Source organism: Zootoca vivipara, chromosome 7 (genome assembly GCF_963506605.1).
Source record: "Zootoca vivipara chromosome 7, rZooViv1.1, whole genome shotgun sequence".
Taxonomy (NCBI): Eukaryota; Metazoa; Chordata; class Lepidosauria; order Squamata; family Lacertidae; genus Zootoca; species Zootoca vivipara.
The window spans coordinates 64,163,088-64,187,695 of NC_083282.1; the positions used below are offsets into that span (position 1 = coordinate 64,163,088).

Genomic DNA, 24,608 nt, shown 5'->3' on the forward strand with positions numbered 1-24,608 from the left:
CTGCAAGGACCCACAAGGCGAGTTTGGTTACTGGAGGTCATCCAGTCAGCACCAATTTCAGTTTGGAGGGACCACCATGATGGAATTTACAGAGTGGTAGAACAGAGAAAAGGTGAACTGAACAATAACAAAACAAAAACAAAAACCCTCTAAGAAACCAAGTGGCTCCTCCCTGCAAAACTAGTACCAGGTGATTAAAAACCGAAACGGAATTCCTAGAACCAAAAAACCAAACGGAATGGCCCAGCTTAACCAAAATAAAATAAAAGGGGGGAAAACAATGCAGAGTTTATTGGAAGTCTGAATGTAAAAGGACGATCATGCAGATTAAATAAGGAGGGTACAAAGACAGAGTTAACAGTCCTAGGCCTTTGCCTATGTTTGTTGTGGTAGGGAAGCATCCGGAGGGGAAACAGTTACGACAACAGCTGGATTGCTGCAGCGGCGACTCTTCTACTCAGATACTTCCAGGTTCCTTTCTGGGTTTTTGCTTTTCTTTACTTTTTTTTTATAAAAAGATCCTCATGTTAGGGAACCACAAAACTTGCCTGTTGCCCTGCCCGCTGGCATTGCCCTGCAAACAATGCAGTGGCCAGTTCCACAAGGTCTCGAGTCTTTACCCAATACAGGAACTCCGATGCTGGGAACCCTGGATCGAGGGATTTAGTCATGTCCCACCACCGCCACCCACCCAGCCATACTGCAAAGCCCAGGAGTTTATGATAGAGGCAAAAAGCCTAAGAATAAAAATCATCATTCTCCTACCACCAAACTCATTGGGGGGGTGGGGGAGCAGTATCTTGCAGCGGAGGGTCAAGCGGCCTCCTCCATCGTCCATCTGTGGTGTTCTGTTCCAAACCACAGGTTCCAGATACAAAAGAAAACAAAGAAGAACGAGGAGCAAAGGCAGCCAAGACCAGCTCACTCCAGTCTCCGTCCCATCCTGATCCAGTCACCTTTAGAGTGTCGACTGCACATTGGGGTCCAGGGTTTCTCGGTCGGGAGACTCAATATAGTTGGCTGCTTCCTGGAGCTTCAGCAACATCGCCATCTGCATGGGAGAAAAAACCAAGAAGCTAAAGTATCCCCAGGGCTTTTTAAAAGGAACATAGAAAGCTGTTGTGTATATTTTTAGGACCCACTGTATTTTTAGGATTGCCAGTTGTTTTAAACTGTTTTTTAATATTGTGCTTTAATGTTGTACTTTTCCCTGGGACCTTAGGGTGAATGGCAGGTAAAATACGGTGGTGGTAATAATAATAATGATGATGAAAATGATGAATTCAGATCCATTTAGTTCAGTACTATCTACAGAGAGGGGTCCTTCCCAGCCCTACCTCAAGACACCAGGGATTGAGCTTGGGACCTTTTGCTCTACTGCTGAGTTATGACCTTTCCCCCTTTTATAAACATAGCTCTGCAAAAGCAGTGCAGTCTGCAATGCCTGAGAACAAGCTACCCCATACCCTGGTGAGCACTCCAGAGGAATATGGAAAGGATAATTGGGGATCAGGATTCCAAGGTAGTAAATCCAGATAAAGCCTTATAATCAGCGTTCCAGTTAAGATGAGATGTTCTGACCAAGGCAGAAGGCAATGGTTCAGCTGTCCTGCTACATACAGGAGGTCAGACACAACTTGCTATGGTTATTTAAAGCTGCACTGCTTACAGAGAAAAAAGTGTTGTTTACAGTTTCATGCTGTTACCCTACACTCACTCAACCTGGGAGTCAAGTCTGATGGGCCAGTATCCAACTGAAGAGTTCCACCATTTCAAATGGAGCCCACCGTTCAATCCTGGATGCTCCCCAAATCTGCTCCAGAGGATTGAGGAAACTCCTAAAACAGATTTAGGAGGCACACAGGCAAAGCTTTCATTGTGTTGATGGAACACATTAGTTGGATACTGCCCATGGAATCTAATGGGCCTTACTTCTGAGTAGATTGTGAGTAGATAATCATGTTCAGGGAGGAGACTAATTCAACTTCATAATGTGAGAGGGCTTTGATGGTTATCCCCAGAGGGTGGGGGCTAGCTGGAAGAGACCATAAGGGCCATCCAGTCCAACCCCCTGCCAAGCAGGAAACGCCATCAAAGCATTCCTGACAGATGGCTGTCAAGCCTCCGCTTAAAGACCTCCAAAGAAGGTCTTTGCAAAGAAGGAATATGCTTAAAAGAAAGAACACATCTAATATAGCTGCAACCTCTACAAATCAGTTGCATACTCTCATTTTATTTACTTTGCAAATTTGTATGCTGTCCTTCAAAAAGCATTGCCAGGATAGTTAACAAGCTAATTACAACAAAACCATTAAAACAAATCAATAAGAAAAGAAAAGCATAAAATAACAGCAATAAAGGCAGATACTGGAGGCTCATCAGATTTTAAATGCTTAAGAACATAAAAAGATATTTGCCTGGCACCAAAAAGACATTAACATAGGTGCCTGGCAAGCCTCCCTGGAGAAAGAAGCCCATAAAACTGCATATGCCTTCCAATTCAGAACTTGGCCTTCAGAAGGCCAGGCCAGACAGATTGAGATGTTAGTAGAACATGCACTAGCTAACACAGTCCAAACCCAAACTAAACCTCTCCCCTATTATCAGTCTGTGGAGTAACTAGGCATGGGAAGGGGATAATTTCCTTCATGAGTGCAAGTCACCCCATTAACTAATTGCAATGATTAATGCATGTCAACTTAGTAGTGTTTGTTAGTCTAGTGTGAAGACTGTCTTTGAGCCATCAGTCTGTTGGAGTCACTTGCCCTGTTCTGAACTGCTGAAGTTTATTTGAAGCAATGGAGACACTTTATGCAAGTATACAATGTATACAATGATGCCTCGCAAGACGAAATTCGTTCCGCGAGTTGTTTTGTCTTGCGAAAATTTTGTCTTGCGAAGCGCGGTTCCCCATAGGATTTAAAACAAACCAAAACAAAAAAAAATCGTCTTGTGAAGCACGGCCATAGAAAAATTCATCTTGTGAGTCACCAAAAAAATCACAAAACGCTTTCGTCTTGCGAGTTTTTTGTTGCGTGAGGCATTCGTCTTGCGAGGCATCACTGTATATCTGTATCAGCAGAAGCCTACAACCTGTATGTATCTATGTCCAGAACTGTTTTACTAAGCCTTATCTTCTGCAACAATAAATTATTTGTACCTTAAGCTGCTTCTGTGTGCAGCAACTTTCACTGCATGGGTATCTCACCTTAGATTCCCAACATAGCCCATCCTAGATTTCCTACACTTAGCTGCACCAATATCCCTCAGTAGAAAGCTGCTAGGAATGTGGTTCCCAAGTGGTAGATTTCAAGACTACCCATATACTACACAGCGGCTTTCCTCATGGCTTACAAAGGAATATATGCTGCCATTGCTGCATTGTGTACGTGCACCAGCAAAGCTAAAAACTATCCCATGTAGCTATCTCATTCAGTATGTAGAGGCAGCTTCTTTCTCTGGTTTACACTTATCATGCCATCCTGTGGCCGCTTCCTTGCAGTGCTGCCCAGCACAGTCATTTTAAGGCTCTTCTTTCTTGTGGAGGGTGATTACGCTTGCTAAAAAGGTCACAATGCTGCATTGGTAACCTACAGAGGACGCCAATGCACTGCAGATAAAAGTTTTATTTTGTTACAATACAATTGTCCCAGTGGATTTTGCTGGACACACAGTGAGACACATTGGACACGCTGGACGCACAGTGAGATGGGAAGACTCGCTGGAGGTCAGCTGATGAAACCTAGAATGGGCTCTGGTGTTCCCAGTACATTTGAAGCTTCCAATACACCCGCCCCTCTGTGTATATGAGAAACGATTAAGTCAGTGGAGGGGTTAACTCAACCCTACTCAGCCAGACTTCTGAGATTGGAGAAAGAACACCAAGGACTAGTTTCAATGTATGCAACTCACACATACGTTAAATCTATCCTGGCTCCCAATGGGAGGGGAGGCCTAGAGAGGGGAGGCTCCCAATGGGAGGGGGTGGGGGGAATACATATTCCTTAGTTGGGCAGAAAACCTGGCTTGTTTATGCCTCAAAAACTGTACTTCAAGAAACACAACACATGGAATTATTTGAGGGGGGGTCCTACAAACATGAAAAGCAGGGGAAATCCTTTTGCAAGGCGGGGCAAGGTCCTGATTAGTAGGAACATATAGTTCTATAGAACAGTGTTCAAAAGCTAAGAAGGGGAGATTTCCGAGTGAGAAGAGGAGATTCACTGCTTTTCTACTTCCCCATAAAAGCAAACTGGCACAGGAGTGTTGTTTTATAGTCACTGGAAAGCTGTCATATGGTACTTGTTTGGCTAAGCCCCTAACCCTCAGGCAACGCAGCCTACTGTAGGATCCAGCAACCTCTGGTGTCAAGGAACTGTGCCCCAGTAACCAAGGTGCTCGCTACACCTGTTGCGACAAAGCAATGGTTGGCAAGGTATGCCATGTCACAGAAAGAGTTTGGCTACTCATCCAACAGGGTGGATTGTGGTCCCAACTTAATTCCCTCATGCCAAAGAGATCCAGCCTTCAAAAGCCTCTTGTTTGGCAGCAGCTCCCCTTTGCAGCCTGAAGACATACCAAGGGGTCTGATTCCAGAGAGTTGGGTGTAGTATCCTTGCCACTCCGTTCCTCTGGGGGTGAGACAGTGCTGTGAGGCCCCACACTGGGTGGGGGAAGGTGATAGAGCTTTGACTGGTCTTGTTGGGCCGATGGCCATGGCAACGTGTCTCGCACCCATTCCACAGGATCTTCCCAGGCAGCTTTCTGCCCATGCACCTGCAATGGGGATAGCCACAAAAGAATATTGAAAAACAAGCCACATGCACATGCACTTTTTTCCATCTTTTGGGTGGGTGGAAGCTCAGTGTACAGTACATTCAAGCAGGAGCTGGATGACATTTGAAGAAACAGCTTTGCTACAAGATACTGGATGATGGAGAATTTCGAGCAGAGCAGCTTCTAACTAAGCAATCCACCCATGCAAATGGGTGCAGGGCACAGTCACCATTGCTAGTGGGGATGTGGATGTGTGTAAATATACCTTGATCCCATCCTTTGCTCCCTCCTGAAGGTAGGGGATGATGGAATTGTTCCACAGATCAATGAACCAGGTCCGGAAATCCTCAATACCAATGGGGCATGACAGGAAGAAACAGGGACCTGGTAAGGAAAAGGGAAATGGAGAGCATTTGCTAGCAGCCCACAAAAGAACACCAAACCCATGCAATGTTCTTTGCCTCAGAGGATTACTGTCATGGCTATGCCAGATACAGTAAGTCAGTGAAGTGTATTGGATAGATTGCTGGACTTGCACTAGTAGGTTTACTGGCCTGGTTCAAGTCACTATTATCTTAGTCTAAGAAACTTAATCAGATGATTGTGAAGACAACTTCATCTCTGCCACCCTGAGCTGCTTGTAGGGAAACCAGGATACCAATTCAATACATCAATACATTCCCTAATTGCTGTCACTTACCAGGGGTTAATCAAACAAGGCAGAGGAACCAACAACCCAAAAGGAATGACTAAACTACGGTATTGACCAATTCGTACCTTGGATCTGATCTGCATCTGAAATACTGAAGAGAAATTCTAGTATTTGGCTGTTAAGCAGAAAGAAGGGCTTAATTTGAGCCATAAAATTTAAATCATTAAACTGAAGAGGAAGCTGCCTACTTCCTAATTTTTTACTCCTACCTTTATCAAACGGGTGGAACCATAGTCCAGCCAGTGGTCCTATGCTGGCATAAGGAAATCAAGCAATTATTCTGCAATGGCAAACTTGAACTAAGAATTGAGAGTGCCTCTGAGTATATGTACTCAATGGTGGGAGAAAAGCAAACACCTAATTTACTAGGAATAAATGGCAAGCATGCCAAAATACAGATTGTAGCTTCCATGCAGCCTTGAGCCCTGGAATCCCTCCATTAGTTAACCACTGGAAACAACAACATTCAACATCCGTCCCCTGTTTCCTGAACGGCAATCCTTGTTCCTGACAGTATCTCCAGCCAGCATAGCTCAATCCAACACTTACCAATGAGGAAGTCAGAGGTGCTGTGCTTCTCCAGGAAGGTGTGCAAATGGTACCAGAGCTTGGGCACCCAGTCTAGCACACGCAGCAACTCCTCCCGGTTGGCATTGACATCGCTGTCAGACTCAAGCAGCTTCCGGCGTAGATAGCGCACCAGAAAGCCATTGGCTGGCTCCACGTTATTAGAGAATGTCAGCATCCTGTAGCATTAAGATGGCAGGTTAGTAATGATAGGGATTATATATAGTTCTTCTCATAGCAGAATAACAGCTTCTGGAACTGTCAGGTGGGAACAGAGGAGATGCTATTTCAAAGCCCAGCACAATCCTGCCTCCTCCATTGGGATCATCATTGTTGCCCTTACCTGAAGCTGAGATGAAGGCCATGGTTTGGAGTCATCTTCACAGGCTGGTTGGTTGTCCCGATGATATAGGGGCTGGCGGGGGAGAGAACAGCAGCTCTATCAGAGATGATGTATCCTAACGGGGGGAATGTCTGGTAACTGTTTACTCTGTCACTCCCCAGCTCTCAACACCGTGCCTGCCTCACATCCAGAAGTGGTTTTGACTATGACTAACACAATCTCTCTTGCTCATATCAATTCCCTCCCCCACTCTGTAAGAAACAGTGGAAGAGAGCTATGGAGAGAGAAAAAGTTAAATGGAGGGAAGTTTTGCTAATAAGAACAAGGGCTGTGCTGAGATTCGGGCATGTGCCAAAAGCTGATATGACGACAGTCCTGTATTTAGGATATTAAGAACATAATAAGAGCTCTGCTGAATCAGCTCATCCAGCCTAGAATTCTGCAAACTTCCTGCAGTATGCACTTTTCCTACAAAGGTGGAATATAAAAATCTGAATATAAATAAATGTGTAATAAAACTTGGCTGTGCCCTTAATATCATCTGAAGCTTTTCCCCTGGCCCAGAAATTCTTGGTAATGGGGTACAAACCTCTCTCTCTGGCCAAAGAAAAGTTGGGCTCATAGCAGAGTACTGGTCAACCTTTTCTGGCAAGGCCACTTTCCACCCATCCACAGTACAATGCAGACATGGCCACCTTGGTTTGCTCCTAGCTGAGCTAGCAAGAACGCTGGAAAGGCAGGCCTAGTAACCTGCAGGGATGCTACGGCTAAAATCCACATTACTCAGAAATGAATTTTGTCTTATTCATTGTGAATTCACTGCCTTCCAGAGACCAAATCAAGAGCTTGAAGCCATGTAATATTTGAAAGCTAAACAAATAAAATCTAAATGACTCAACTACATGTGGGTAGGTCCAATCCCACAGAGATCCAAACAATTTGCTTAAGCCAGGTTGTTGCATCATTCATGCACAACCTGCTGCCATGTGCTGATGTGGTTTAATTATTAATATTGATGCTGCTGACATTTTTACATGTTATCTGAATTGTGTCCTGTAACTTATGATATGACCTATTTTAAAGTGTAAATTGCTTTGAGATCACTTGTGACAAAAAGTGGTATGCAAGCCCATTAAATAACAGTAATATTAATTGTGCCATGGTTTGGCCACTCCATGACATAGAACCTTAGCTGCCAAGTATCCCGTTTTTTTGCGGGAAACCCCCGGATTTTAATCCGTTTCCCGCTGTTCTCCTAAATGGAGAAAAATCCCGGAAATCCCCCGGATTTCCTACCTGCCAGGGAGCCTCCATTTTGGGTGCTGCTTTGCCCATGTGTGGGCACCGGAAATAGGGCAGAGCGGCACCATCTGGCCACCACCATGCGGCCACCACCAAGATGGCCCCGGGCATGCGTAGAAGCGACTTCCAGTGCTGCTCTGCCCTACTTCCGGTGCCCACACATGGTCAGAGCGGACCCGGAAGTTGCTTCTACGCAACTTCCGGTGCCTCGCCGCCGCTGATCCTGCATTTTTCAGTGCGAGACTTGGCAGGTATGCATAGAACTCTTCCTAGGTAGGGAAATCAAGAGACAGTTATGATGCAGGCCTGAAACACTAGTAAAGCCATAACATCATCAACAACTGCCCCACTGAGGCAGGATAGGCAGAGCCATATACACAGCAGGGCATCACAGCACCGCACCATCTGCCAGACCTTGTGAGATGTAGAGCAGCTCACAAGGCAGCCTTTGACCTGATTCAGCAGTGCTCTTATGTTAGAACACAGTATCCGGGATTCCCAGGAAGGATTTTAGTGGCCTCCCCACACTTGCCACTCTTTAACAAAAATGTTTTATAGTTGTTGTTGGTTTTTTTAAAAAAATGACTGCTTCCATGGTTCCTCCAATGCAAATAGGTTTGTCCCTCTCCTTCTGTTTCCATTTTCATTTTCAACACTCCCCCCCCCCGCAAAAAAATTTTAAACAAACTTTTAACTGATTGCTCCCATAGATCCACCACTGTGATGCCAAAGAGTTTTGGGGGCCATCCCAAGATCCCCCACCCTCCAAACTATCATTTTTTTAAAAAACAACAACACAAAAAATTAAAAAACCATAATTTTCTTCTGAATTTTATAATAAACTATTGAAAATTGTGTATTAAAAGCGGTTGTCCTTTGGAAAGCAACTTCACCCACTTTTGCTATACCCACTTCAACATGCAGCCCCTGGGTGGCTGACCATGAGATAAAGCAGCCCTTGGCCCGGAAAAGGTTAGTCTCCCCTGTTTCAGAATAATCCTTGAGTGTAAGATTGTTATTAAGAGGTAGGCGTCAAATGAGATTGGTAAATCACTCACCATTTGTGGTACTTGCAGGTGAGAGCTCCATTGATGAGCTCGCTGATAGAGCCAGGCTCACTGAGGTCATCAAGAAGGATGACCAATGGCACATCTATCCCTGTTTCCCGATCAATCTGATTGGCCAGATTGGAGAGGTAAAGCTGTAGGTCCTGGTAAAGAAAGATGCAAAATGGAAGTCACTGTATCAGTGTGTAGCATACACACACACACACACACACACACACACACACACACACACACACACACTACATATTATTATAAGAAGAATGTAAGGATATAAGGAATAGTGATTTCCCCAGGCTGAGAACTGGGCTTAGAATTGAGGGTGGCTAGTTTGGATTGGAGGGCCACATTGGCAAAAGGCTGGTGATGAAGACTATGGGAGGGATAAGCCTTGTCCATGGAAGACCATGCAAGGACTTCTGCTAGCATAAAGGGGCTCCCCCTCATCCCAAAAAAGACTCTGGGGAGGCGGATTGTGAGAACCCACAGAACAGTGTGTGGGTGGAGCAGAGGGTAGATAATTCCATCAGGCAAGCAGAAATGCTCATGCTGACGAAGTGCTTTGCACTATGTTTAATTCCTTTTATACCTGCTATCATAATACCTACTTACTAGGGAGTAAGTTCCACTGAACTCACAGGGTTCTGGGTAGATATGTACAGAGTTGTGTTGGGGTAGCAAGGATTGCAAGTAGTATGCCTAAGGTTCTTCCAGCTGAAATTACAAGGAGTCTGTGACTTAGGAATGAAGGTAATCAAGCAGGGCTGTGCTAGGGATCAGAGAGCGTGGAAGTGCAGAAATTTCCAAGTAGACAGTCCCAGGCAAGGAGTTTCACACCTTGCATGACTGCTGGTGCATATTGAAAGTGTTGACAATGCCATCAGTGACTTCACGGCCTGAGCGCTCCACCAAATACTCAGCCAGACGATTCGTTAGGTAGGTTTTGCCAGTTCCACTTGGCCCAGAAAGGATAAGGCGACGGTGCTTGAGAAGAAGGCTTATGTAGTGCTGCATCATGGGCTTAGGGATAAGGGTCTCAAACACCAAGCTGTCCACACACTTCTCTTTCAAACCTATGTAGAAGAATGCAGCTGTTAAAAGGCGTCCCCTCTCACACTCTTTAATAACTTTAATAACATTTGTGGTTCCCTTTTCCGCCACGGTAGGCTCTTTCCTCCAAAAACATCTTCCCCAGTTTTTTCATGATGTGGGGACACTGTTTCTTCTTGAGTAAATATATCGCCACTTCATTTATAGCAGTCTGATATCTATCTCTCTGTTCTGGGAGATTCGTTCCAACCAAAGTTTAAAAGCCAGAAGGTTTGTTTTACCCAAGTTTTGTTAAAACAAACCACAATTGGTAGCAATGTGGAACTGGGGTTTGTTTTAAGGAGAAAATTATATCTCCTCCTCCTTTTCAATACAGAGATGTAAAGATGGAGAACGTGCAAAGTTCACTGCTGTTTGATCCTAATAATCTAAATTATGTTTTATATAAAGAGTCTGAAATGGGATACGGCACTCCTATTTCAACTCTGTATCAGAACTACAGGAATAATATTTATAACCATCCTAGTTAAAAGGGACCTAGGAGGTCATGCGGTTCAACCCCTTGCTGTATGCAGGATACAGCTACAGCAGACCTAACTAATAGCATCCCAACTTCAGCTTAAAAGTCTTCAGTAAAGGGAGAGCCCACTACCTCCTAAGAGAGTCTGTTCAATGTGTGTGTGAAGGGGGAATTACCATTAGGAAGTTTCTCCTAATGTTTAGCTGAAATCTTCTGCCTGCTCTATGGAGCAAGGGAGAAAAAGAATTCCTGCATCTCCTCATTTACTTCACCTCAGATACTTGAAAACCAGAATCATGTCTCCCCTTAATATCTTTTCATCTTCATACCTACATAAACCCAGTCCTTTCAACAATTCCTCAAAAGACTGAAGTTTCCAGATCCCTCACCATGCTGTCTGCTCTCTTCCAGAAATGCTCCCCTATTTGTCAATGTGGTGCCCAGAACTGGACAGTATGTACTTAAGATGCATAACTATTACGTCTTGTGATCTGGACACTATTAATGCAGCTTAAGATCACATTTGATATTTTTAGCAGCCACCCTGCAGTATATATTCCTTTCAGTAAAGCCAAACATGGGTCTTCACCTACAGCAGATGTGGGGAACCTTTGGCCTGCCGGATGTTTTGCTGAACTACAACTCCCATCAGCCCCAGCAAGCATGGCCAGTGGCCAGGGACGATGGGAGCTGTAGTTCAGTAACTTATGGAAGACCAGGGTTCCAGTGCTGCATTTAGCAGCTCGCCACTTCATCTTCTGACTTCAGTAGTGCTTTCCAGAGGCTCTCTAATTTAGAGGTCCTTGTTGCTTTCCACCCTTCCCTTTGACCGTGCTTGGAACTGAACCAGATAGGAGCAAAGGAAAAACAGAGGTGGCCTGGTAATAAATGTGTGTCAAGATAGCTGTGGCGATACCTTTCAATGTCACAGCAATGCTGGTCACGCCCCGCCGGCAAGGCGGCATTTCTGGTGGCTCTGTGTCCAAGACTCGCTTGATGTGGCTGATGCTATAACCATAGACAGACTCAATGCTGAGGCCCAGTGTGAGAGCAGGGTCCATCTTGGTGACGTAGTCCTGAGTGAAGACAAGAAGAAGCTTGGTTCAGGTCAGACTTCAGGAGTAAACCTGATGCTAAACTGGTTAGAAACTTTTATTTTGAAGTATCCACTACTAACCACAGTTCTTAAGGTAGCTTGCAATGTTTTTTTAACCAAATAAAATAGCAATCAGTGCAAACCTAAAAGAAGAACCACCACCACCAACACTAGTAATAAATTAAAACAGAAACAGAAATAGGCATTCACTCACTCACAAACCTCCAGATGTCTGGGCAAACCAAAGTGTTTTTATTGGGTTGCTGGAAGTCATTAGAAGAGGCTGTGAGAAGGGAGTTCTCCATAACTAGATGACTTTGGACCAGCCATTACATAAACTTACCCTTACCTACCTTGCAGAGTTGCTGCAAGCATAAAACGAGGGGGGAAAGAACCATGTATGCCATGCAGGACAGGGTAAGAGGTGTAGAAGTTGGTTCAACATCCCAGAAATGTGGAATGAAGTTTCTGAAGATGATATCACAGCTACGAAGTTGCTGTTAGCATCTCACCTTGAAGACCTGACAGACTGCTTCATCCAGCATTTTCCAATCCAGTTTCCCACTCACTTTGCTACTGCCCAGATAGAATTCCTGCTGCTTCAGGTCCTGGAAGCCAAAAGCAAGATATAAAAGCGGCTGAGATTTGGAATCTGCTGCTACCAGTTTACAATGGCAACTGGATCAACTCAGCAGTGTCCTCACACCATACATTGCAGCTGGATAATGCCCCTCCCCACTTTTGCATTGATGCTTACCCCTTTGATGATGTGCTGAGGTGGCATGCGCACTACAATTCGTAGTGTCACCTCATCCCTCTGGCTGCCAGCGCTGATGCCATCCATTGGAGAAAGCTCTAGAGAAGGGGGAAATAAGTATACACACTGTGCAGAAGTAGAAACCATTGACAGAGGATGGTATTCCCAGGAATCCCCATGTGTCAAAGTGAAATATTTCCTTCCTCCATAATCCTAGAGTTTAGTGTCTTTTGGACTCTGCCATGGTGGTTCCCCTATACAGTCCAGGGCATCCCCCCCCCCAAGTTTGGTTGATACATCTTTTCTCTCTCTCCAGCACAAGAACTACCTGCTGTTAGTCTTCAGTGCAGCACCTCTTCTCTTGCCCTGGACCTAGTCTCACCCCCTTGTAGGTTCTCCCACTAAGATACAATCAGTAAGTTGTCAATAAAGCAATGGCATCAACATAGTATTTGTAGTATGTGACCAAATGTCACTGTGACCAAATTCCCGATGCAAGGCACAACTAGGCCACTGCCCCCACAACCCATTCAAAGGTGATCTCAAGTCTTCCTTCTCACCTCTTTTTCCCATCCCTGTTTCACAAAGAAAATATCTTGAAAAAACAGAAGCAGAGATTTTGCAACAGCAAATGAACTAGTATCAGCCTTTCTCTCTGTGTCTCTATCTCTGTTTCATACCTGTATCAGTCAAACTGGGACTGAAAGGGTGAGTGAGCTGGAGCCCTAGAGAGCGCCTTGGAGAAGAGGCAGCAGATGAGCTCAAGACATGACTTGGGATGGAGCTTGGCACAGACGAGGGCCCAGGAACCACCTTCAGCCGGTCGTTCTCAGCTTTCAATAGATCCACTTCCAGCTACAGGGAATGAAAAGACAGCAGTGGCAGGAATGAGAGTGCTGATAACAGTAAGGCTTCCTACAGCCTAAAAAGGAGGCTGCAGCAGGACGTCCTAAAAGATGGAGCATTCCCCAAGGGTTGGACATTGGAAAGAGTTTTTCACAGCCAAATTCCACCCCAGGGTCCCTTTCCTACCAGGAGAGCAGATGCCTGATTTTAAAGGCTCATGGCCTGTCTCTCAAAATGCTGCCCAAACAAAGCAGCTGTTTCAGCTTCAGAAACTGTTGCTGCCATCTCTCTGCTCCAGATAATGTACTTCTGTGGGATTTCTTTGCAACAATGACTTTGCTTAGAACATTGCTACTGGACCAATGTCAGGAAATAAGGACACTCCAATGGATAAGGCAAATGCAACCCAGTGATGGGAAACCCATGGCCCTCCATATGCTGCTGGTCTGTAACTTCTGTCATCCCCTGACAATCAACCACACTGGCTGGAGCTCATGGGAGTGGAGAGTCCAATATCTGGAACATCACAGGCTCCCCATCTTTTCTGTAACCTGTCTCATGGTGGTGTCTTCTTGCCAGCAGGCACCGGGCCAATTGAAGGGCATTCACACAGCCTGCTTTGTCTCTTTGCGAAAGAAACAAATTGACCCTAAGAAAATGCTTAGAAAATTGCTGTCAAGAGCATGGAAATAGCCAAAAGTAATAGCCAAAGCCCTGCAGCCTCAGAGAGGTGCTAGCTCTTCAGGGCACATCATGCCCACCTGCATGTTGTGCATAGTTTCGCGCAGTTGGTCCAGCTGATGGGCAGAGTTTAGGGCCTCCAAACGTATGTCGGTCAGCTTCATTTCCTTCTCCCACAGCTCTGAGCGCAGCTCTGAGACCTCCTTTTTCTCAGGCTCCTCTTCTTCATTGGCCTGGAACAACCTGTGCAAAGGATGAACAGAAATTCAGACACGGTGCAGGGAAAAGTCTGCAAGCACCAGCAAGGACTATGGTAGCAGCTGGCCCAGCTGAGGAATGCTGCTTCTGAATCTTTGCTCACTGCTGTCCTCTCCTGCCAGAGCACGAGATGTTTCCAGTGCATACATATTACTGGAAAAGGTGCTCTGCAAATGGTCACTCAGCCACCTGTTTAGTGCCCCCCCAATGTTCTTATTGTTCATATCACAGTTCCAGAAACCTGCAGCATACTGTACAATATGATCAGATACAAGGCATAGCAGACTTAAGGTTTTTCCAGGTGCAGCTTGCCCATGCAGCCATCCCTACTTTCACTCCCTGGAGAGTGGACTTACTCAGTGTTATCAATGCCCACAGAAGAGGAGTTGGAAGATTTGATGGAGGGTGAGGCTGTCTCCGTGGATCCATGCTGTAGTTTGGGGGACGACGGCGCGGAAGAATCTGGGGTGGCAATCTCCTCTATGTCGGAATAGGAGGAGGCAGATTTTGGGCCCTTCTTGATGCTGAAAGCCTTGTTGAAAGAGCTCCTCAACTGAAGGGGGAAATGGAGAAGCGAGAAAAGCTTGAAAAAGCCCTCTGAGGCTGACTGCTGGAAAACAGAAAAAGCTGCACCACGGGGCAAGGAGGCGGCAGAGGCAACCTGTGCCATCTAACCTCTGTTACATTGCACGCTGTGAACAGTTCGTAGTTCTCAGGACACTCAGAAACTTGGATTCCCCTTTGGTCTGCTTCTCACCCAAGCTCTAATACTACCCCACCACCCCAGAGGACACTAATTTTTACAATAATACTCTCCAAGCACAAAAACTCTTTAAAGAAAGTATGTACACAGAGCCACCCCCCTGGTTTTAATTAATCATTGATCCATACCCACAACTTTTAAGGCAACTTAGAATTCCCACTCCCTCTATAATCATGCACTGTCAGAATGGAAGATTTTTTTTTAAAAAAAATCTACCTTTATTGAGCAGGCTTTCAAGAAATTGAATGCAAGCACATAAAGGAAGCTGAAGTGACACAAGGTATCGAATTTGCATTAAGTGCATCTTAATTATGCTCCCCAAGAAACCAAGTAGTAGATTCCAGAGTGCTCAGAACAAGGAATCAGAAGCAATACTTGCTGTTTCCAGGCATGCCACTTTCCATAGCTTGGGCACAAAGTCACTTATGTCACTTATGAAAGACTGCTGGCAAGGAAGCCAAAAGGATTCCAAATGTTGCCATATGATTATTCCTATCATACACACACACAAAAACCCCAGCAGCTCTCATGGTTGGTAACCAAAAATCTGAGCCCTTGGGGGAAGCAGAACTTTTAAAGTATATAAGGAGGAACCAAGGAACATACAAAACACAGGCATGGCCTGTGGTTCCTAAAGGATAAGTGATCTGTCAAAGATTGTGAAGGAAGACACAGGCCAGATTCCCTTTCCATATCTTGAGTGGGAATGTAAAATACAATATCCTACACTACCTAATATGGAAGGAAACAAGGGCAGTTTAGCAGCCTAAGACATGGACTTGTCCAAGCATGCAGAACAATTAATAGCCAGTGCAACATGCCACCGACCAGCTGAGTCCATGCACTGAAGTGCTGCCACTGTCATGCAAAAGGATATATCCTTTCATCCAGAGTGTTCCAGGCTTCTTGCATCTTTCTAAATAGGCAGGAGTGGTGGTGCCCTAATATAGCTGGCAGCTTGACCCATGCACACAAATAGTGGTACTGCATGCCACTATGTAGAGAAGGTTTTGGAATTGGGGAGGGGGTGATTGCTGTGGGCAACACACCCACTTACAATCTATTACTCCTACCTCTCGAAGCAAATCTGCATTTTTAGGAGAGGGTGAGGACTAGGTTAAGAGAGCCTAAAGTTAGCTGTTGTTCTCCTCACACCAATAACTGCTATCCTACCTGGAAAGAGCAAAAGCCCTCCTTGCTTACTCAATTTGCTTTTTCAGAGCCCTATAGCTCAACCTAGGGGCAGGGGTAGATAGTGAGAGAAGGTGGACCACCCCAAACACTTTCATCAGCAGCAGCTTTGCTGAAGCTATGGAGGTTTGGCCACTGCCTGGATGGGAGCCCTATGTGTGCCTTGGGTTCCATCATAGAAGAAAAGTGGGGCATAATTCAATAAATAAATAAATTGCTACCCAGGGAATCAGCTGCTGTAACTATCAGCTGCTGTAACTAATAGAGGCATCTGACTTACCACTGGGGTGAGTGGAATAACTTCATATCTTACAAAGGATTGTACCCACTACCATGGTAGGACTTTCCCTCCACCTTCTAGATGTTTTGGTATCTAGCTCCCTGTGCTCAGATGACCCTCGGGGTCCCTTCCAACTCTACAGTTCAATGATTCTAAGAACTCATAGCAGCAGGGAAGACAACAAGCAATATTGCCTCTGATCATTGGTGCTATAACTAGGAGCTCTCATGACTTGGTGGCATTTGTGCACTTGGAACCTGTATGTGCCCAACCTGACTTGCTTACAGCAGAGTCATACAATGAGAGAGCACTTCATAGCTCACCTCTCCTTTGGCACTCCAACCCTCAGGGCCTGCCAAACCTACAAGTAAGAATGGCAGGCTGCTCTCCTCCTCCACAAAATATGCAACTCTTTCCCAATTATTAACGGAATGGAATTAGTCTGGGATGCTAAGATCTGTGCCATTTATCTTGCATCTCAAGATCCAGGTGAATAGAGATTACAGAGAAGCACCCCTTCTTCTTCTAACATGTAATGGTTCAATCAATATTGCAGAAAAGGAAGAAGCCAGAGAAACGAGTCAAGACCAACACAACCATGTGCTTTGCTCTTGAGGGGAATAGTCAACTTGTGATCCCAACAATGCTCAGGCGGAGCATGCAACATGCACACAAAACAGGCATCAATCCACACATGTATTGAGACAGTAGCAGGGAGAATAGCCACTGTAATGGGTGGAGGCACTATTGGAACTGGGTTTTTCTATCTCCCTCCCACCCACCCACCTCACAAGCCAGTCTGAGGGCACACAAGAGGCCAGGGGACTAGAGCTGTCTCAGAGCTTGAACAACTGCTACCCTTTCAGGTGGCTTCAAAGAGCACTTGTCATGTCATGAAATCACTGTCTATCTTCCAGCTCTCTGACTTGCTCTGACCTGCGGCAGCTATGAGATGGTGTGGCAGAAACTGGTGGGTGGGTGGGTGTCATGCTCCATTGAATCTCATCATCTGGGCCACTTAGGCTGCAGTCCTGTACACACTTACCTGGGAGTAGGACCCACTGAGTTCAGTGAGGCTTACTTTTGAACAGATGTGCATGCAAAGGAGTGTCCTGTTAAGGAGTGCAATTCTAGAACATGGATGGGGAACCTGTATCCCTGCCCCCAGAAGTTGTTGGGACTCTCAGCATGCAGGGCCAGTGATCAGGGATGCTGGGAATTTATGGCCCAACAAAACCTTGTCTGCTCTAGACAGACAAAGAGATGCAAGCAAAGTTTAGACTGGATTTGGAAGCCGCAGCCAAACTGCTGAGGGTGGATTCATTAATTTATTTAATTGCAAGGGATTTATACCCCACTCTTCAACAAGTTCTCAGGGTGGCACGGATTGTATATTTGCACTGAGCTTTGGGAAAGAGGAGGAGAAATATTGCTTTCCGGCGGGTCAGTGTTGTGTATTGGCGGCCGCCAGGCACGTGACAATGCAAATCGCCCTTCTCGTCGCTGCACGTCGCGGCACACCAGCCAGCGTCTCGCGGCACACTAGTGTGCTGCGGAACAGCGGTTGAGAAACGCTGCTATGACTTATTATTAAACTGCCCCACTTGAGTACCTCAAAAATCCACTCTTGGAACCCCTTTTCCCAGTGACTTTCTAGACCTTGCGGAGAGCTGTTAAGACTGGGTTGCATTAGGGATAGATTCAGAGCATAGCTGCCAAGTTCTCCCCTTTTTTAAGGGAAATTCCCTTATGCTGAATAGGCTTCCTCGCGAGAAAAGGGAAAACTTGGCAGCTATGATTCAGAGCCATGTCAAAAAGGGGCGTGAAACTCCCCACCCCACCCCTGCCGCAGCACCAGTGCAGTGGCCCCTCCTGTGTGGCTTGGGAGTGCAAGTGCGAGAGCAAATGGGATGGTTAGTTCCACGAGTGCTGTGCTGTCCCCAACACAATGGAGTGACCAGTCAGGAGTAAGACACAGGGAAAGGACTGGTGAAAGGGAGGGGTGGGGGTGGGGAAGGGAGTTCCAAGCTTACCTCATACACCTGGAAAAAAGGGGTTGGGGGTCAGCATTGAAGGAAGAAAGGGGAAAAAAAGAACACAGCAAGACTTAATCATGCGTTCAGCTCAGGTTCCCTGCCTGTAACAAGCTGCGGGGATTTGGGGGGTGGGGCTCAAGGCAATACAGAGAAACTGGGACAATCTTCTACACCAGCCTTCCTAAGAGGATGGCACACCTACTGAGCTGAGAGGTGGGCACAAGTGGCCCTCTCTCTGCTTTAGGGAGCAGTGGGGAAAGGCAGGGCAGCAAGGTTAGCGTAAATGGAAAGGAAGAATAACATCAGCTGCACAAGTAATAAACTTGCCATGCAAAACCAGCTGTGAGGCAATATTAATTTTAAAAGTCAAAACCTTTATTATTAAAATTTAATATGCACTTTAAAATGTTCCTAATAAGGTTCAGGTCAAATTACTCCCCATCCCACTGCCCGATATTTTTAAGCGGAGCCTTAAAAACTTGGAAGCTTCCTTTGGTCTCATTCCTGACTCAAAATATGCAGCTGGAAGGAGAGCACAAAAACACACAATGTTTTGGATATTCAGACTGGAGGGGTGTTTGCATGTCTGGGAAAGAGGACATTTAACTTGAAGCATGCTAGAAACATTTTAAGTCCATGTGGTGTTGTAAAAAAAAAAAAAAACAATCACCACCACCATCATCAGCTCAGCTTTCTTTCTTTTTAGTGATCCCATCACTGCTAGGTTAGCATCCCTGCCTCCCTTTTAGGCTACCACATCCACACCATGATTAAGTCTAATGGGCCTCATGAGTGACGCCTATCACCTACCAGTGGATCTAGCTTGGGAGCTAAAGCATATTCCCACTGGGCCTCAAGAGCAATAAAGATGCAAACTAGTTTCTTTCGCAGAGAAATCTGCTGTAAGTAGTCAATAGTACTTCCATGAGCCAAGTAGCTCTGAAACCCCAGTTGCCATTATACTAGCTACTGTGACAAGACACACAACAGGGTTTCACCCCCACGTAGATCCCACCATGACTTCCCCTCCTCCTTGACCTACCCAGCTCTTCTTTTTCTTCTTCTTGGCATCTGCATCCTTGCCACTGCCGATGCTAGAATGGCTGGTGATGCTGTTCAGGCTGGATATACTGTCGGACGAGTTCTGCCTCTTGATACGCAGCTCTGGAGAGTCACAGGGAAGGGAAGGGGGGGAGAGATGCATTCAAAACCTGTGGACAGACTGGCAGCTCTTGCAGGCACCCAGGTAATCAGCTACCACCTCTCTGTTTTTAGCTTCAATTCCAAACACAGCTAGCAAAAAAAAAGTATTCTCTGTACTTTGTTCCCAGGCTAGACTTCAAATCAAATCTAACATTTTTATCTAAGGTCCGGCAGGGACCATGGAAGTGGGAATAGTAGGGAAAGGAGCACATAGGGGCAGCATCTGGGGACCATAAGGAAAGGTGAGGAGCTGCATGTATTCAGATTCGATGATGGCTTGGTCTCTTGTCCTGGGCATGCTCGTCCAGTCTTGTCAATAAATACTCAGGAGCTTCTAGTGCTCAGGACCACCATGACACCATTCCCCCATCCTTCCACTCCTCTGTAATTTCATCCCTTCAGTGGAATGCCAGAAGGCAGTGAGAGAAGTATAACTCTTAGCTGCCTTTACCACTGTACTGTTTTTCCCACTAGCACAATGGTAACGATGGCTGTTCCCATCTATAGAACCAGGAGCTTCAATTTCAGAACAAAGGAGGAGGAAGCCACACACAAGTACAGTCATTGTGACATTATGGAGACTGAAAGCATGAGCCTTCCCCACCTCTCCTCCACTCTCATTACTAAGGGCTCCATGGCTGGGAAGGAGAAAGAGGAAGTTGGGCATAGAACCTACACAGTACTGCCCTATGTCTGGCTGCTGCTTGCTGTACCTCCCTTCAAATATTAAACGACCAGTAAAAGTGTGTGTGTTCCAACTGGCTCCCGTGAAAGTGCATTTTCTCCAAGCACTACACCACAATGTCAAACCGCTCCCGCCCTTGCTCCTAGCAGGAAAAGGAATCAATCCTGTCGACCCTGTCTCTAATCCACCATTCGGCAACTGCATATCCAAAGATCCACCAGGATAGTGTGTGTTGAAGGCTGCGCTCACCTTTGGGTGTAATGTCTGTTCCATTCAGGGCCCCTTGGATAACAGCTTGGGCTTCCGAGTTCTTTTTCTTCAAGAAATCAATTGTCTCCCTCAAGTCCACCAGCTCAGTGTCCTAGAAGGTGATGCATAACTGATGAATGCCTTGCGTTTTAATATTTTACTAATTGCTCTGCTGCAAACCTGTGCTAGGGGGAGGTGGGAGAAAGGAAACAACAGCAAGCTGTTTCGTAGGGCAGGCCTCAGCACCTTGGTCAGCCATGGACCCTGCCAACTGCCTCAAACTCACCTTCTCCTCCGCAGTCTCTGCAAGATGTCGGAGACGGGAAGTCATGTTCACGAGGCTCTGCTCAAAGGCTGCTACTAAGTTTGCCTGGAAAGGAAATTGATAAGGGGTGATATGCCCACATGCCAGTACAAGGAACAGAGTCATATGAAGAAAACAGGAATCAGAGGGACCCACAAGTCAGTGGCAGAGCACATGATCTGCATGAAGTGCGTGATTTGCACGGATTCAGTTGCACTTACAGAGCGCATGACGGTAATGATATTTCACTACCTGGAGAGCAACTGCCAGTCAGAACAGACACATAATCTGACCTCATATCAATGCAGCTCTGTAGATTCTTAATTGCTTAAGAATACTGATACTGGGAACTCCTAGTTAAACCCATTATTCCCATCAGGGATTGCGGTTCTACAGCAGAAGGCTGGTGTCTCTAAAACTGCAACTCTATACACAGTTATTCTCAACACAGTGGACTGGGTCCCCGTCAGGGAGGTGTGTAAAACTTGAAGTGAAGGGGGCAAAGTTTCAGGTGAGGACAGTGTCTTGAGGCTGGTGGATCCTACAGCCACACACCAACGAAAACATGTGAGTAGTTGAATGCCCCTTAGCAAGAGGATCCTCAATGATTCAGGTTGGGTTTGTTAAGTCATACTGGGCTGCCCCATTCTGATCTGGGGGAAGCTGTAGCTTTGTTCTAATGGTGTTTTCTAATGGTGTTTCTAATTCTATTCCCCTTTCTAATGGCAGCTTTGAATTGGTCCCCTGGGCTCTGATCCAGTGACTTCTGGTACACAGGAAATGGCTGCACTCACACGCCTGCATGAAATAGTATTTACTCATTATGCAGTGGAATAGGCAGTTGCTGCTGTGATAGATTAAAGATATAATCTATCATCCTCCTTTATTCTAAGACCCAAGATCAAGACATTTTAGAGACACTGAGCTAGCAAAACAGTGAGTGTCCACTGGAGGGTGCTCCTATTCCATGCTGAATATAGAAAGCTGGGTTTAAGCTCCCTGCCTTGCTTGGGTGGAGGGGTTCAGCACTTTGTCTCTGGAAGGCTGGGAATTCTCAGGGCTAGTTCCAAGGGTTTGAGTATACATGTTTCCGTGTATATCCTAGAATTGCATAGTTGGAAAGAACCCTGAGGATCATCTAGTCCAACCCCCTACAATGCAAGAATACGCAGCTGCTGCATACGGGGCTCGAATTTGCAACCTTGGCATTATCAGCACCATGCTCCAACCCACTGAGCTATATCATCTGTATGGTTTCAAAAAAAACCATGTTCAAGGTGGCTTACAACTTGACATGGTTTACATAATTACAAATGTAACAAAAGCCACAAACAATAAATAAAGCACATCAGAAAGCACACAACCAAACTGAAACCATTTCCACATAAATCATAATAAGACCTAAAAATAAAAGATATGAAAAGTAATATAAATTGCAAACAACACCCCCCCCCCAAAAAAACAGAGCCCCTGTGTAAAATGTGATCACACCATATATTTGTATTCACTATTTATTTGGTCGAAACACCTTCACCCATATCCCCCTTCCTTATTTTAGCCTTCCATTTTTCTTTGGTATTTTTGAATGCTACTTTAATTGTATCGTTCAAAATTTTGTTTATGAGAGAGGAGCATTTGCGGCAGATTAGCACAGGGCAACTCACGTTGGCTGAAAGCTGGGATGTCAACGTGGCCACTTTCTCCTGGGATGACTCCAACTCACGGCGCAGTTTGCGGATTTGCTACAATCAGGGAGAAAGAGAAAGATAGGGAGGAGTCAGGGAGCAGGACAGACCCTTTTGCTCTCCACCAAAGGGTCAAGAGCAAAGCAGCCGTAGGGAGGACAGAGAGAGGAAGAGATAGAATCTTACCGTACCTCAGACTGCATCCTCTCCTCAGCCTGGCAGGACGTGGTGGGGCAGAGGAGAGACAGAGAGAGGCAGGTGGTTAGGGCATAAGTCGCAGAGGCGCACTCACAGGCAAAGGCGAGGAGGAGCCATGCAGAGAAGCTAGCACCTCCGCTGCAATCTTTCCACATGCACCACACTCCTTGTGCCAACACGGCAACAGCTTATTTGTACCGCAACACCCCCCGCCCCCCGGTTACATGCGAAGCCCTGAAAGAGCGGCACAGCACCCCATCCCTCAAAAAGACTGCGGCAGGGGAACATCCAGGGTTTGGGGTGGGGGAAGAGAGGGAAGGATGGCCTGCCGGAATTGCAGCACAGAGAAAGCAAAGGGCAGGGCAGGTCAGCTGATGAAGGGAGCACAACTTACTGAGGAGTAAGTGGAGGAAGCACTCGATGCCAGGGACAGTACAGATCCGTGAACTGCAATAGACAAGAGAGAAGACACGTGTCAGGGGGTCTTCTCCTGACAGTGGGGCATCAGTGTACATGAGGGCAGGGGGAGAACCTAGAGGTCAGGTGTGCACAAAGAAGTGGGGCCACAACGCCAAGAGTCAACGTGAGGCTCTCTTAACAGTTAACACGGGGAGAGCGTTTGGTCCTGGAAGAAACAGGCAATATTCCAACCCAACCATGGCTCAACATTCCTAGAGAAATGTGAAAACATTTTGCTAGCACAGGCGTTTATATAATAATAATAATAATAATAATAATAATAATAATAATAATAATAAAATTTATTATTTATACCCTGCCCATCTGGCTGGGTTTCCCCAGCCACTCTGGGTGGCTTCCAACCGAAAATTAAAACAGTACAGCATCAAACATTAAAAACTTCCCTAAACATGTTTATTTTTAGCACAAAGACCTACGTTTTAATGCAGCATATCAGGAACAATTAAAAAAACCCGAACTTTAAGTAACACCATGCACACAATCAGCAATGACCCAGGTGGAGACCCTGGCTGGGGGAGCTCTCTGCTGCAACCCAATGGGGATCAGTTCTACCACCACCTGAACTAGCCCTTCTTTATTCCAAATGTAGCATAGTGCTTCATCAGCTTTGAGTAATTTTAAATACGAATGCAGTGTAGACACACATCCTAAAAAGAGGTGTGGCTGTCTCTGCCCCATGGCAAGCTAGCACTGGGTGATGGGCAGAGTGCCTGCCTCCCACATCTTGTTCATGGTGGTGCTGGAAGCGCAGGAGGGAGAAAGCAGTGCTTGAAAGGTACCGATCTCACCCACTCACACCTCCCGTCCCCAGCTCTGCCATGCCATCTTGCTCCCCTGCAAGCAAGAAGCAGCTCCCACAGCTGCGCCAGCCCACCTGCCAAGTACACTAGAGAAGACCTGACAGACAGAATTTGTCGCGACCGTATCCCTCTCACCATTATTACTGTGGAGGAGACTCTTGTCCTCCTGGCTGGGTGCAGGACTCTCACCATCATCCACAGGGTCGCGAAAGGAGCCCGAACGGATCATGCCCTTGGGCCGGTCTGCCAGGGAGAGGGTGCTGCCCATGGGGGACACATTGTACAGCTCGAAGGTGGAGTCGTGGGTGGGGATGCTGTTGGAGCGAGTGATCCTCGGAGTGTTGGCTGCCGTGGGGGTCACTGGAGGAGGAGGAAGGAGGGGAGGGAAGACAAGCTAGTCAGATGGAGCTGCTTGAAGCAGGGGTGGGGGGTGTAGGAACACAGGGCTCACTAGACTCAGGGGTGGCAGCCAGAGGGGGGGGGAAGGAGAGGGAGAGAGAGGGGGGTAGGATCACTGAATATACACCATTCCTTGCACAAGCCAATCTGCACTTGTGTAACACTTGCACCAGGTCACCCCATAACATCCTCCGATGATTAGGGAGCTGGGTATGTTTAGCCTGGAGAAGAGAAGGTTAAGGGGTGATATGATAGCCATGTTCAAATATATAAAAGGATGTCATATAGAGGAGGGAGAAAGTTTGTTTTCTGCTGCTCCAGAGAAGCGGACACGGAGCAATGGATTCAAACTTCAAGAAAGAA

At 46.2% G+C, this 24,608-nt stretch overlaps 1 protein-coding gene across 10 annotated transcripts in view; it reads right to left on the reverse strand.

The window, feature by feature from the left end:
- Nucleotides 1-273: 273 nt before the first annotated feature.
- The window catches only part of NAV1 (neuron navigator 1), a 284,649-nt gene continuing 260,314 nt past the window's right edge, over nucleotides 274-24,608 (reverse strand). For 6 of the 10 annotated variants that reach the window (XM_060277180.1, XM_060277181.1, XM_060277179.1 and 3 more), the window contains 20 exons: nucleotides 23,982-24,206; nucleotides 22,961-23,013; nucleotides 22,560-22,583; nucleotides 22,348-22,425; nucleotides 20,666-20,749; nucleotides 20,380-20,491; nucleotides 19,285-19,406; nucleotides 14,329-14,525; nucleotides 13,795-13,957; nucleotides 12,868-13,042; nucleotides 12,188-12,285; nucleotides 11,943-12,038; nucleotides 11,251-11,410; nucleotides 9,602-9,837; nucleotides 8,759-8,910; nucleotides 6,399-6,470; nucleotides 6,038-6,234; nucleotides 5,042-5,160; nucleotides 4,579-4,776; nucleotides 274-1,051 (listed from right to left, as the gene is read on the reverse strand). In XM_060277180.1, the coding sequence (XP_060133163.1) occupies nucleotides 959-1,051; nucleotides 4,579-4,776; nucleotides 5,042-5,160; nucleotides 6,038-6,234; nucleotides 6,399-6,470; nucleotides 8,759-8,910; nucleotides 9,602-9,837; nucleotides 11,251-11,410; nucleotides 11,943-12,038; nucleotides 12,188-12,285; nucleotides 12,868-13,042; nucleotides 13,795-13,957; nucleotides 14,329-14,525; nucleotides 19,285-19,406; nucleotides 20,380-20,491; nucleotides 20,666-20,749; nucleotides 22,348-22,425; nucleotides 22,560-22,583; nucleotides 22,961-23,013; nucleotides 23,982-24,206 (2,654 nt within the window). In that variant the 3' untranslated portion in view covers nucleotides 274-958. The remainder of the gene's footprint in view (nucleotides 1,052-4,578; nucleotides 4,777-5,041; nucleotides 5,161-6,037; nucleotides 6,235-6,398; nucleotides 6,471-8,758; nucleotides 8,911-9,601; nucleotides 9,838-11,250; nucleotides 11,411-11,942; nucleotides 12,039-12,187; nucleotides 12,286-12,867; nucleotides 13,043-13,794; nucleotides 13,958-14,328; nucleotides 14,526-19,284; nucleotides 19,407-20,379; nucleotides 20,492-20,665; nucleotides 20,750-22,347; nucleotides 22,426-22,559; nucleotides 22,584-22,960; nucleotides 23,014-23,981; nucleotides 24,207-24,608) is intronic. The other 4 variants (XM_060277184.1, XM_035123101.2, XM_060277185.1 and 1 more) reach the window with 3 other exon arrangements.